Source organism: Nerophis lumbriciformis, linkage group LG11 (genome assembly GCF_033978685.3).
Source record: "Nerophis lumbriciformis linkage group LG11, RoL_Nlum_v2.1, whole genome shotgun sequence".
In the NCBI taxonomy this organism is placed as follows: domain Eukaryota; kingdom Metazoa; phylum Chordata; class Actinopteri; order Syngnathiformes; family Syngnathidae; genus Nerophis; species Nerophis lumbriciformis.
This window is the reverse complement of record NC_084558.2, coordinates 32,711,991-32,727,268: the sequence shown is the minus strand read 5'-3', so window position 1 is coordinate 32,727,268 and position 15,278 is coordinate 32,711,991. Positions and strand designations below refer to the sequence as shown.

The 15,278-nt window shown below is 41.4% G+C and overlaps 1 protein-coding gene across 4 annotated transcripts in view; it reads left to right on the top strand.

Annotated features, from left to right (window-relative positions):
* gabbr1b (gamma-aminobutyric acid (GABA) B receptor, 1b) overlaps positions 1-15,278 on the top strand; it is a 580,862-nt gene that overhangs the window by 173,783 nt on the left and 391,801 nt on the right. For 2 of the 4 annotated variants that reach the window (XM_061966776.2, XM_061966777.2), the window contains exon 6: positions 7,633-7,650. The exons of the other annotated variants lie outside the window; for them this stretch is intronic. In XM_061966776.2, coding sequence (XP_061822760.1) covers positions 7,633-7,650 — 18 coding nt within the window. The remainder of the gene's footprint in view (positions 1-7,632; positions 7,651-15,278) is intronic. 4 annotated transcript variants of the gene reach the window in all.

Below are 15,278 nucleotides of genomic sequence, written 5' to 3'. Positions count from 1 at the left end.
CAAGATCTTCAGCTCTCGCTGGATCGGTTCGCAGCCGAGTGTGAAGCGACTGGGATGGGAATCAGCACCTCCAAGTCCGAGTCCATGGTTCTCTCCCGGAAAAAGGTGAAGTGCCATCTCCGGGTTGGGGAGGAGATCTTGCCCCAAGTGGAGGAGTTCAAGTACCTCGGAGTCTTGTTCACGAGTGGGGGAAGAGTGGATCGTGAGATCGACAGGCGGATCGGTGCGGCATCTTCAGTAATGCGGACGCTGTATCGATCCGTTGTGGTGAAGAAGGAGCTGAGCCGGAAGGCAAAGCTCTCGATTTACCGGTCGATCTACGTTCCCATCCTCACCTATGGTCATGAGCTTTGGGTCATGACCGAAAGGACAAGATCACGGGTACAAGCGGCCGAAATGAGTTTCCTCCGCCGAGTGGCGGGGCTCTCCCTTAGAGATAGGGTGAGAAGCTCTGTCATTCGGGGGGAGCTCAAAGTAAAGCCGCTGCTCCTCCACATCGAGAGGAGCCAGATGAGGTGGTTCGGGCATCTGGTCAGGATGCCACCCGAACGCCTCCCTAGGAAGGTGTTTCGGGCACGTCCGACCGGTAGGAGGCCACGGGGAGGACCCAGGACACGCTGGGAAGACTATCTCTCCCGGCTGGCCTGGGAACGCCTCGGGATCCCCCGGGAGGAGCTGGACGAAGTGGCTGGGGAGAGGGAAGTCTGGGCTTCCCTGCCTAAGCTGCTGCCCCCGCGACCCGACCTCGGATAAGCGGAAGAAGATGGATGGATGGATGGATGGATGGATGGTAATTAATTAATTCAGTCATTATTAATGTACTGAGATGAAAAATATCTTATTTTCAATAAGGTTGAAAGTATTTCTCATAATTCTTTCTTCTTTGTACTTTGTAAGCTCTAATAATTTGAACAACCTCTTAAACTGGATCATATCAGTACAATGTTTAACTTCTTTACTTAATCCATTCCATCATTTAATTCCACATCATTTTAGCTGTTTACAATTTTACCAAATCATTAAACTTTAATATTTTTGACTCAATAAATAAAGTGTTTGTATGTTCTCTATATCCAACATTATGTATCAGTCTAATAAATTTTTTTTGTAACACGGTTAACGAATGTCGCGCACATTTGTAGTTATTTCCCCACATTTCTGCACAATAACTCAGATATGGTAATACTATAGTAGCGAGCAGGAGAGAATGTGAAGTGATTTGTTAAACCAAATATTGTATTTTTTCCCATATACAACAATCTATCTGGACTCGATAAGAGAATCGATAAGGAATCGGTTCGATAAGAGGATTCGATAATAGGCTCGAACTCGATAATTTCTTATCAAACATCATCCCTAGGTACGGATCATGTCCATCCATCCATTTTCTACCGCTTATTCCCTTTGGGGTCGCGGGGGTCGCTGGAGCCTATCTCAGCTACAATCGGGCGGAAGGCGGGGTACACCCTGGACAAGTCGCCACCTCATCACGGATCATGTCAACCTTTCAAATTGGAAGCTAAATGTGCTGTTTGCATCTTCCTCACAGTAAACATTTTTCTAAGCAAAAAAATATAACAAGAACAGCACCGGCAAATTTGTGTTACCATTGATGGTTTAACAAAACACATTTGTTTGACAATTGTCTGTACTTTTCACAATTACAAAGCTAATTCTAATAAAAAATGTTACCAGCCCGAAAAAAATGATTGGTGTTTATGGAGTGCGTGCACTAGAAATGCGCGGTTTGCGGACACAACCGCGGAGTCCGCGGATGATCCGCGGATCGGGCGGTTGAAATAAAAAAAAATTAGATTTTATCCGCGGGTCGGGTCGGGCGGTTGAAATAAAAAAAAAAAAAGATTTTAAATAGATTCAGGCGGGTGGCAGTTAAACCAATTCGGAAATATATATACATAGTTAAATGTTGTTACCCACATACGAAAAACGAGCAGTTACCTGCAACATATGCCACAACAGAAGAAGAAAAAAAAAAGAGATGGACACTTTTACGGAGCGGAGAAGGGACGCCTCGCCGGGGTCCGGGACCGAGGCCCCTTCTCCCGAGAGGGCCCCACCGGGAGCCGTAGCTGAGGTGATCCGCGAGAAGAGCCCGACGCACGTCCAGGGTCACCACCGCGCCCACCGCACCGACACCCCGCCTCGTCCGCCTTCGCCGCGGCCGGCGTCACGCACAGCAGGTAAGCAGCTTACCTGCCCGCCACCCCGCCCCCGGGGCTCGTAACAGGGGTCACTCCGCGCGCTCCGCCCGCGCAGCTTACCTGCCCGCCACCCCTGTTGCCGGGGGCGCGTAACAGGGGTCACTCCGCGCGCAGTGCGCTCACGAAAGGGGTGGGGCTCACCCTGGTTGATATAGACAGCAGGACGGTGGCCATGGAAGTCGGAACCCGCTAAGGAGTGTGTAACAACCCACCTGCCGAATCAACTAGCCCTGAAAATGGATGGCGCTGGAGCGTCGGGCCCATACCCGGCCGTCGCCGGCAGCGAGAGCCGCGAGGGCTAGGCCGCGACGAGTAGGATGGCCGCCGCGGTGCGTGCTGAAGCCTCGGGCGCAAGCCCGGGTGGAGCCGCCTCGGGCGCGAGCTCTGGTGGAGCCGCCGCGGGTGCGAGGGCCATCGCACCTCCACGCGCTTGGAGGTGCGCTCAGCGCGGCTCCCATATGATTGCGCACTGGTGTGCGTCTGGGCCGTGACAGCGTGGCACGCATTGAATGTCTGTGCTGCATTGGATCAGTCTCCTTTCTTTAACAGGCAAAAGCTTTATAACCTCACTAATGCCTTGCATCGTCTATATTAGATATATAACAACGGGCGGGTGGCGGATGGCGGGCGGGTGCGGTTTTGATTAAATGTTAGAAACGGGTGGATGGCGGATGGTTGACGACTTTCTGATGCGGTTGCGGATGAAATAATTGCCTATCCGCACATCTCTAGCGTGCACTAGAGATGCGCGGATAGGCAATTTATTTCATCCGCAACCGCGTCAGAAAGTCGTCAACCATCCGCCATCCACCCGATGTAACATTTGATCAGAACTGCACCCGCCCGCCATCCGCCCGATCTAATATAGATGATGCAAGGCATTAGTGAGCCTGCCAACTACTCCGGTTTTCCCGTAATTCGTACGGTTTTCATCAACCTATTCCGGGTTTTTCATTAATTAAAAAAAAAAAAAAAGGGTGAAAACTACGCGAATTGCACCTTGTGCAGACAAGATTTTTCGATCGGACACGGAGGAATTAGGGATGTAAAAGATCACGTTGGGACAAAAAAACACAAGTCTAATGCCGTTGCTAGCGATACAAGTGGAAAACTTTCAACGTTTTTCGTCGCCCAAACAGATTCTTTGGATGTGATAAATGCCGAAGTTTTATTTACGGAGGCAATAATTGAGCATGGATTTCCAATCGCACTGGCTGATCACATGGGACAGTTAAATGTTTGTCATGCAACCTTTAAAAATCATTACGCGGTGATCGCGGTCCCAAAAATAAACTTTTCTTGCATGATAATGTCCAGAAAAATTCGCTTTATATTACTATAGAGTCCTTTTAACGAATGAGTTTGATGGTTTATCACAAACCTTAAATGAAAGAAGTCCTTTGTTCTCCTGCACCATGGCCTTGCTTCGTGTTTGGTGCGCAAGCTTTATTAACCCTGTTAAAGAAAGGAGACTGATCCAACGCAGCACAGACTTTCGCGTGCCACGCTGTCACGACCCAGACGCACACCAGTGCGCAATCATATGGGAGCCACGCTGAGCGCACCTCCAAGCGCGTCTCGCTGCCGGCGACGGCCGGGTACATGGGACCGACGCTCCAGCGCCATCCATTTTCAGGGCTAGTTGATTCGGCAGGTGGGTTGTTACACACTCCTTAGCGGGTTCCGACTTCCATGGCCACCGTCCTGCTCTCTATATCAACCAGGGTGAGCCCCACCCCTTTCGTGAGCGCACTGCGCGCGGAGTGACCCCTGTTACGCGCCCCCGGCAACAGGGGTGGCAGGCAGGTAAGCTGCGCGAGCGGAGCGCGCGGAGTGACCCCTGTTGCGAGCCCCCGGCCACGGGGGTGGCGGGCAGGTAAGCTGCTTACCTGCTGCGCGTGACGCCGGCCGCGGCGAAGGCGGACGAGACGGGGTGTCAGTGCGGTGGGCGCGGTAGTGACCCTGGACGTGCGTCGGGCCCTTCTCGTGGATCGCCTCAGCTACGGCTCCCGGTGGGGCCCTCTCGGGGGAAGGGGCCTCGGTCCTGGACCCCGGCGAGGCGTCCCTTCTCCGCTCCGTAAAAGTGTCCATCTCTTTTCTTTTTTTTTCTTCTGTTGTGGCATATGCAGCAGGTGCCTGCTCGTTTTTCGTATGTGGGTAACAACATTTAACTATGTATATATATTTCCGAATTGGTTTAACTGCCACCCGCAAAAATAAAAAAAAATAAAAAAAATATATCTAATTAATCCACCCGACCCGACCCGCGCGCGGATAAAATCTTATTTTTTTTAATTTCATCCGCCCGATCCGCGGATAATCCGCGGACTCCGCGGTTGTGTCCGCAAACCGCGCATCTTTAGCGTGCACATATACAAAAGCAGTCCGAGAGAAGCCTTCAACAACTTGCAGTCATGTTGTTGTTATGATAGAATATACATTTAATGACAGCTAATGCTAACTGTCCAAATTGCTATTATCAGCTAACAACACCTAAATCTAATGTGCGTGCATGTGTTAAGTACAGTCGTAATTACGTTATTACGTACGAGAAGCCGGAAGAGGGCAGGATATTGCTTGTATTCTGACACGTGACTTCTTCCCATAAGTGAAAACCAGTGGTGGTCAACCAAGCTAAGAGGGCTGTTGCACAGCAAGCAGCGGGCGAACTATCTGAGTACAAAAGAGGCTTCAATCTTCCTGCAAAAAGCAGATACAAGAAAAAAGTCAAACTGTGCAATGGAATAGATCAAATATTTTATCAAAAAAAGATTTGTCAACTGATATCAAGGATTATACCTCGGTAACATATCGAACTATTGTGCTCCAGACGCCATTCTACACGACAAAAGAGATGGAAAGTTGTAAAAGCATGAAGGTCTACAGCTTGTTTGTGTGTGACTGGGTCAAGGACATTTGTATCAAGACTCTCTCGGGTAATCATGCATCGTTTTTGCTCGGGTAAGGTTGCATTTCATGATTTAACATCGCACCTGAATAAGCCATGTTTGTTGCTGTTGCACGTGCCATTTACGACTAGCCTGTTTTTTCCCATCAAAATATAATTATTGATCTCAACATTGTGTTTGTGCGTAAAGCTTTTGGTAAAAGTCTTTAGATTTTGCTCACATTGGCTTTCTTTTATTGTGACACGCCGAGTTGGTGCTTTTCGAAACACTCGTAGCAAAAATATGTTTAAGAAATACAAATAATATTAAGATAATACTTGAATGAGAAATAATAACTGTAAAAGTATATCAAACAAACCTTCAACAAAGTGATCACTGCAATCTCATACATTCTTCGACTATACTTGAGTATGAGCTGCGTGCTTTTGTCATCGTTGTTTCGTAAAATCTAGCACTTTTCCAACCTTTTTCATTACCTCTCGAGGAACTCTGAAGGAACGTTTATCCTTTTTGCTATTTGAACGATTTGTACAGCCGAAAACAACACAAGCATTAGGCATTTTTTCTTGGTACCCATTGAGAACAATGGGCGGGATGTGAGCCAGACATGAAGTCAGTAAAATCAGAAGCAATATTGTGTAAAATACACTGGAAAGTTGGCACCCTCGAGGCATCTGTGTAAATGTTGCAAACAGCCCCTTTAACTTCAGCCTCGTTAACATCACTGGGTGCTGTGTGCCAACTAGTGGTGAGTGGAGGGAAAAGGAAGTTGAAAGGTTTTGTTTGCACACACACACACACACACACGTGAATCACAACACAGCCACAGAACTTGTTTACACGTACACACACACGCACACGCACTCACGTACAAAAACACACACACACACACACACACACACACACACACACACACACACACACACACACACACACACACACACACTCACGTACAAAAACACACACATTTCTAAAAACAGACACACACAGACACAAATTAGAATAAGGGTACAAGGGTCTGATAATGTGTATTTAAACATGTTTTGCTATAACAATACTGCCGTAATGGTGCATCTGTTTTTTATTTTTTGCATGCACTATACTTCACAAAATGCGTTACAATTAAACATGTACCAGTTGACATATAAGTACACAGACCCACCTCTGCCGAAAGGGAAATTATTGGTTAACAAAGTGGAACACTGAACACATTTCTGATGTCTTTGCTAAAAAATACTACAAATTAGTGTCAAAGATCTGTCATGTTGTTTTAATGGGACATTATGCCTGCCTAATAACTCAAGTTTACAATTTTGCGTGTGTAGCACCACCAATATTTCCTGGATGCAATGACACAATTATGTACACTTGTATAAGTAGGGTCTAAATCAGGGGTTTACAACCTGTTGCTCTAGTTACTTGTAAGTCGCCATGCATTTCTGAGTCCCTCAAAGACGGTCTGCATTCATAAATTTGAAGAAACAATCTAACACAGGGGTGTCAAAGTCAAGCCCCAGATCTGGCCCGCGAATGAAATATCTATGGCCATTTATCTATGATGATAATTCATTAGTATTAGAACCGGCCCGCAGGCCACAGCCACCTGTTGCTGTTTTGCACGCGCCAATACTCCATCAGTGTTGGCGCTAGGAATTTTCAAAATGGGTCATGTCATAAAAATTGGGTCCCACAGTAAATTTTTGGGGTTCCACTTTTTTATAACCGTTTTGAAAACAAATGATAAATGTATGCATTATCCTATTATATCTCACATTCCGTATTGTGTTTTGGAAACAGGTTGTCATAAACGTTACTTAATTCATTAAAAAAATATATACAAAAGAAAACACATTTTTATGCATATGTAAATGTATTCAGTTATAAACATTCATTCACTTTCTTCTTTCTTCATGGATGTAAACTTTTCGTAATATTTACAGAATGTGTTTGTTCTATTTTTGGCCAAAGTAAGACAATGTAAACAATCTGAAGTGACTTTATTTTTTAGTTTTAATGCCGTGAGTTTAATAGTCCGGGCCGCGTGTGCACAGATTTTCCTCCATGTGGCCCCTGAGCTAAAATGAGTTTGACACCCCTGATCTAAGATTTAGCAATTTCAAAATATGGAGGCTGGGATTTGCACATGGTCAGCCAACACTGCAATTTGCTTCAGTATTATGCTTTTACTTTTGCAAGCATTTTGCAGAAACCAGAAATGGCACGTATTGACATGCCGGTATAAACTGCAGATGAACCAGATTTTATTTCTTGTGCTTATTCAAAAACCTAGTGTTATTTGCAGATACCGACTTTTGGTTATAGTTAATGTTCGGGAAAAAATGAGTAGATCTCGTAAATTTTCATCTAGCTTTCAGAGGAAAAATGTTGAAGACCCTTGGCCTAAATAAATAGACTGTACCGTTGTGTTAATAACTGAATTAGGTTCCACTACTGAGTCTAATTGTCCTTATGATTTTTTTTTTATTTGGTGGTTGCTGAAGATGATCGGAATTTCAAAGGTAAGAACATCTTTATCTTTATTGAATGCCTTTGACACAGTACATTCTACTAAAATGTGTTGCATCTATACTGACATGACCAGGGCTGTCGTATAGGGGGAAAGGTGATGGCAATTCTAAGGGCCCACAGCCCGCTGAGGCACACACTGAGCCCCTGGTAGTCTCTATGACAAAATGTTTATGCATACACTGAATTAATATATATTCATATGAATGAATCTGAATTCAAACAAAGCCACAAGTCATTCAATATTCTAATTTTCCCCCTTTGCCCCTTCCAATGCGTGAGGATAGGAGAACACATATCAGACTGTTTTTTTTAGATACTGTATATCTTGTGGCGTACCCCAGGGGTCAGTTCTGGGACTAAAACTATTCAATCTCTATATAAACAGCATCAATAAAAGCAATGTGCAGATGACACTACTGCATTCTGCTCAGGGGAAAACACAAATGAAGTAATGGTGCAGTTAGAAATACACAAATGAGAATAATGATTTGATAAAAACAGATTATCTTTGAAATTAAGTAAAACTAAATTAATGCTATTTAGAAATAGTAAGGAAAATAGTAAAATACAAATAGATGGTGTACATATTGATGTAGTGCAAGAAATGTTTTTTTTGGAGTTATCATAGATAATAAAATGAGCTTGAAACAACACATCAAGTCCATACAATATAAAGTTGCAAGGAATATTTCAGTGTTGAATATGGCACAAGGACACCTGAATCAAAAGTCACTCCATACTCTATAATGTTCATTGGTGTTACCATACCTGAGTTACTGTGTAGATATATGGGGGAACAATCATAAAAGTACAGTTGATTCACTAACAGTACTGCAGAAAAGATCACTCAGAATAATACATAAGGCTGCATATAGAGAATACCTCTCTTCATTGGTTCTAAAATATTGAAATTAACTGATCTTGTACATTTTCAAACTGCAAATATCATGTAAAAAGCAAATAACAATGGACTGCCCAGAAATATACAACAGTATTTCTCTACAAAAGAAGAGAAATGCAATCTCTGGAATAAACAGAACCTAAAGCATTTATATACACACACAAATTTGAAAGTTCGTTATTTACGTATTTTACTGTATGTGGGATTAAACTATAGAATGGATTGAGTAAAGAACTTAAACAATGTACTAGCATGAGCCAGTTTAAGTAAAAAGACAAGCAGATGGTGTTTACAAGGTATACTAAAGAACTGTTGAAGCAAAGGGACTGATATTACAATCATGGACTCATTGTGGGACTGGGTTAGAATATGAATAAGTTCTTCTTTGCACTAGGTTTGTCCCCATACCAATATGTTGGTCCCAGTGCCAAAATGTATTTGGATACTTTTCAAAATAAGGGGAACATTTAACAAAAAATCTTACCATACGTTTAACATATGGTTCTTATTGCTCTCAAAGAACAATTTTAGAAGAATACAATAAACATAATAAAACTTTCCTTGTTGCACTCAAAGAACAATTTACAATGTTATATATTAGATATAGCCTGCCATAATCTAGGACCAGGTTGGAATATAATAAAAAACTTTATTGGCATTATGCTTTATGATTTATGGCTGCCGCTCCTGGTCTATGCTTTAAGAAAAATACAATCATTAGTAAATACTAAAAACAATACTATGGATAAAAGTACACAGAAAATACATTTAGCAGGTGAAACACACATTGTTAAACATAAAACAATTGTAGGAATTTGTTACGAAATTCAGCCATTTCACTTGCATTAGTTTGCGTTACATTGGCAGTTTGGCTTCCGCTAATATTTAGCATCAAGCCAAGCAGCCGTCTGCGCGTCTAAGTATCTATCTTGGCACAACAGGGTAGCGAGTTAACTTTATAACCTGTCAATCTGGCTACTTGTTGTTGAATCATTTAGCTAAATTTGAAGCAAAGGTGGTAATACTTCAATCATGCCACCTTTAGCAAGGCATGTTTTAAAGCAGCGCTTGCAGCGTGGCACTTCTGTGCTACACACACTGTCTTTATCACCAGTAGGTAGAATGTATTTTATTTGCCAGTTTTCCTCTCCTCACTGTTTTCTCCTTGCGCGCGCTGTGAGTGTGTGCGCTGATATGCTAAACATGCTCTTCCGCTCTATACGTCACCGCCGCACGGCAGCATGTGGATGAAACACAGTACCGGTATTTTTCAAATGCAGTATCGTACCGTTTTGAATTCGTTAGTACCACGGTACTTTATTTGTACCGGTATACCATACAACCCTATTTTACACTAATGTACTCCTTCTGAATTATTCGTTACTTCTTATCACTTGCTACCATTTCTTTTTTTCTTTATTTTTATTTTTTCTGCTGACGGCACAGGGGTGGGACCAGACAATCTTTGCTTCTTCACTTGACCAAAAAGAGTGCTTGAGAATTTTTTACATGTTTCCAATAAATTAAATTGAATTGATATAAATTCCTAAAAATGGTTTGGGGTTCAATCCCGGGCTCGGGATCTTTCTGTGTGGAGTTTGCATGTTCTCCCCGTGACTGCGTAATATAATCGGCTTCCTCCCACCTCCAAAGACATGCACCTGGGGATAGGTTGATTGGCAACACTAAATTGGCCCTAGTGTGTGAATGTGAGTGTGAATGTTGTCTGTCTATCTGTGTTGGCCCTGCGATGAGGTGGCGACTTGTCCAGGGTGTACCCCGCCTTCCGCCCGTTTGTAGCTGAGATAGGCTCCAGCGCCCCCGCGACCCCGAAGGGAATAAGCGGTAGAAAATGGATGGATGGATGGGTTTGGTCCACTCGGCGGTTCGTTCTTCCTCATCGGAATTAAGTGAGCAGTGTTACATGACGATGAATTTTCTATTTTTGTTTGATCAGCCGTTTTACTGCTGTGTTACTTGCACCGTTTGGGAAGAATTAAGGTATGTAAATAATAATTTTAAAACTCTTTATGTGTAAATATCTCATTTCACAACGTATAGATTTTTGCGACTTGTAGTCTGGTGTGGCTAAAATATGGACACATTATTTTTCTTCTAAAATTTAGTGGTTACGGCTTATATAATGGTGCACTTTGTCGTCTGGAAAATATGGTATATATATTTTTTGTCTCCGTTTTTGCAGGTTAAAAATACATTAAAATGCATCAATTAGGATTGTTTTAAAAATCTCCCCTGTCCCTTCTTGTTGGCAAATGTTTTTTTGGTTGTTTTTTTTCAATTAAATAAAACAGAGTTACCAAGCAGAGCAACAAATAGAAGAAGGTGAGAAGACAACAGATTTATTACAATTACCCAAGCGGTCAACCTTTTTCCCAGTGACACCGAATGCATGTGCTCTAAAGGGTAGGATGCGGAAATGACGTTGCGAGTGACGCGTTTCATCACAAATATCTGAGTATTATAGTGCTCAGAATTGTAAACTTAGTTAGATATATGATTAATGTTCCTGTTAATTACAGAAAAACAATTCCTTGTCTGTAACAACATGATAAATCATAAATTGGTTTTGTTATGTAGCGAGCCCCAATGACTACCGGTGGGTTTGCCTTTGGCCCCAAATACACCCCTGATCAGACCACAATTGTCTTCTATGACAATGTGGTGATTTCAGTCAGAATATGTTCAGGTAATGAAGGGAGGAGAGATGTTTGTTGGTCTGTCATGGAATCTGCTTCTATTGTTTGGCTGCAGTATTACCGTATTTTCCCGACTGTAAGCCGAACTTTGAACTCTGCAACTTATACAAAGGTAGTGGTAACACCAACTCAGAGACACTGAAAAGGTGTCATTGTTTGTGCTATGGCACTCTTTTTGGATGAGTTTTCTCATTGCAGGTGCTGCGGGTTGAAAGTCTACAGTATTTGCCACTTTTTTGTGCCTTGAACCGGAAGTAGAAGTGTCGTTTTTTGTATTCATCACTCTAAGCAACGTTTGCAAGTTTTACAATATAACTTAAAAAGTTAATATCTACTAAACATCACCTTTGATAGGAATGTTTAATGCATACATGCTAAATCAAAAATCATTGTATGTTTTGTATAACTCACTGATTGTTCCACATCTAACATACTGTCTTGAAGTGTGGAGTACTGCCTGTAAAACATATTTGATACCAATCTTCCTTCTGCAGAAAAGAGCCGTAAAAATGCAAAAAATAAAAATTCACTGGAAATGCATACAGGGAATCAACAAACTGAATATTAAAACAATTAAAGTTATTAAAATTTAATGAACTGGCAGAGTATAATATCCTGAAAATCGTGTACAAAGCACATTCAACAATTCTACCAAACAACATTTAAAACAGATTTGTAAAAGGAGAAAGTAGTTATAATCTGAAAGGAACTGAGATCTTTAATAAATCTACATTTAGAACGGTGATAATGGAAATAAGTATTTCAATCAGAGGTGTTAGATTATGGAACAAACTTGACAGTAGAATAAAACAATGTAAATCTCTTTCGGTATTCCAAAAAACTAATGTAATACTGGTGATTAAAATATTTGACTAAGAATTATTTCTTTATTATTGGTTTAAATATTGTAAAATGAAAATATGGCTTTGTAGTCGCCAACATTGAAAGTCAAAATAGGGGGCAAATATAAGTTTTTAACTTTATTCTGCTCCTTTTTATTCATGTTTTATTTTAATTTTATGTTGATTGATTTATTTTAATTTTATTTATTTGTTGGACTTTTTTATTAATTAAATAAATAAATTAACGGAACTGAATTGAACTCCTATCATAATATAATCAAACTAGCTTTGTTAGCATTAACTAATGTGCTAACACTTTTACATGTGTCAGTGTTACTGTTATTAACTTACAATAGCATTTTTTTTATATTGTATAATTTTCACAAATTCCTCAGTAAATTCGTAAAAACGTCACCGTGGAGTTATTGACTCTGTTTAGCTGATTGGAGAGCTAGTTTCGGCAGCTAGTGGGTCCATGATGATGACTTCTCTTTTGTTTGATCATCCCGTTTTACTGCTGTGTTACAGGTCCTATTTGGAAACCATTAAAGTATGGCTTGAGTCACGTCATTATCATATTTAATTAAGTGATTACTTGGCGTACCACTAGAAGGAGTCCGCTAACCACTTGTTGGTATGCGTACCACAGTTTGAGAATCCCTGGCCTAAACTGTAACCAACAATAATGATAAATGAGTGACTGCTTTTTTAGATATCTACTGACAATTACAATGAACCTCAGGGTTAGCTGGGGTGTATTGGAAAAAAACCTACACCAGAAAAATCTATCAAGAAGACTCTTAAGTATCAGTAAGTCTGACAGCGCATTGTCTGTGCTGCCAGTACAAATATTTAGTGCATCATTTCCACTTCAGTGACAGTACTGCCTTGTACCTCACAGAGGCAATGTTGCACTCTTTGTAACTAAGCAGAACTGTTTCCATTCTGCATGACTGGCAAGCAGAACCTCATCTGTGTTTGTTCAGAGTAGAGGTCATAAAACTGGCAGCCTGGCTGGTTTTAATAACATCCTGCAAATAGCAGAGTGCAAAAATATGTGCGTAAAATATTTGTTTGTAGGTGTGTGCTGCAATTACAATGTTATCTTACTGCAATAAAAATGGAACGTTTCAATGATTTGTAGAACAAGGATATAATAAATCCCATACTGTACTAAACATTTCACTTTTATTGGGTTTCTCTTGGTTTAAGCTCAATTTAATGCTGACTTTGTAGTTTGGGGGCCAAACCGCAGTGTTATCAATATGACATCATCATACAATTTGCATAATTGTCCATGACATGTGTCTTTTTTTAATAAAAAGCTAAACAAAGTTGTACATACTGTATATTTAAAGACAAATCTATGTGGCAGGTTTGTGTTATTGATATCAACATATGTTTTTCTTGTAACAATATTTTGTTGTGCTCTATTTTTCCAATTGTTGTTGCTAATTGTATTACTACTATGTAACAAAGGCTGCACTTTGTACACTCCTGAATCTCCCTGAATGTTAGAAAACATCCATCCATCCATCCATTTTCTACCGCTTGTCCCTCTCGGGGTCGCGCGCTGCGGAGGGGCGGAAAATAGGGGGCTTCAGTAGGCACCACTAAACATGAAGCATTAACACAAACATTCACACACTAGGGCCAATTTAGTGTTGCCAATCAACCTATCCCCAGGTGCATGTCTTTGGAGGTGGGAGGCAGCCGGTGAATTCGGAAGAAAACACACAGTGACAGGGAGAACCTGCAAACCCCACACAGAAAGACACCGAGCCCGGGGATCGAACCAAGGACCTTTTTATTGTGATGCATCAACACTAACCCCCGTACCACTGTGCTGCTAAATAGAAAACAGTAGTCCTTAAAATCAGGAATGAAAAAACTTACTATTTGAGGTTGTTTGTTCTCCACAATTAAATGCTTATAGGAAAGTATATTACCCTACACATGAAACGTGCACATAAATGTAGTAATCATGTTAAGTTGTCAATAAAGTTTAGTATAAATGTAAAAAAGTAATGTAACTATGCAGCATAAAGGTTTCTACTTATGCCACTAGCTAATGTTAACAATCAATGGACAATCGCATTGACGAGTTAAGGAAGATTATAATCAAGATCGTTTTAAACTTGAACAAATCCTTCCATCCATTTTCTACCGCTTGTCCCTCTTGGGGTCGCAAGGTTTGCTGGAGCCTATCCCAGCTGCACTCGGGCGGAAGGCAGGGGCACACCCTGGAAAAGTCGGCACCTCATCGCTGGGCCAACACAGATAGACAGACAACATTCACACTCACATTCACACACTAGGGACAATTTCCTGTGGCCAATTAACCTATCAGTCGAGGACGTTGTACTGAAACACACAACACAACCTCTGTGTGCTTGACTGTTTGACTCCTTTAAAAAAAAACATTTGAAGACTTTGCTTTTCAGAAAAGCTTCTAGTTAATGGACTTTAAAACGGTTTTATCCAATTTTGTCATCCTTTTTATGATATTGCCCCTGTTTTAATGTATTTGTTGTTTTAATTCACTTATGCTTTTGTACAGCACTTTGTGATTTTTATCTGTGAAAAGCGCTTTATAAATAACATTTACTTACTTATCTACCTATTCGGAATCATGATAACAGGACATCTGCTGTTTGATTAAGCGTTATTCTGGTGTAACTTTGGAAGACCCTGGCAGTTGTCCAAGGTACCCTAAAGCTGTCACAAATGATTGAAGGATGGTAAAGCTGTGGGCACTCAGACTTTTGCGGTTTTTGGACTAAATCACAAACTGGATAACATCTTGGAGAAACTTACAATGGTCAATTTGAGGACCAGGAATGGACAATTAGGTTGAAACATTTAAATTTGTTTTTGCTCGCTCAAACACGATCATTCTAATCGGGATTGTTTTTTCCCCTGCTGAAAGGTCTTGTCAAGTTTGTAGCTACGATACTTTCTCAGAGGACAACGCAGCAAATAAATACTAGACATACTCCCCTTCTGTCATGGACACACACCTGTTGTTTGTTGACTTGTGTCGGACTCCAGGAGCTCAGTTTGGAAGTTGCTTTTTTCTCCTCCTTCTACCCCCATGTTGACCTTTTATCCTACCTTTTTACTGGGAGCACCTACGTTTGTACTGGGCGCAGCCCTTG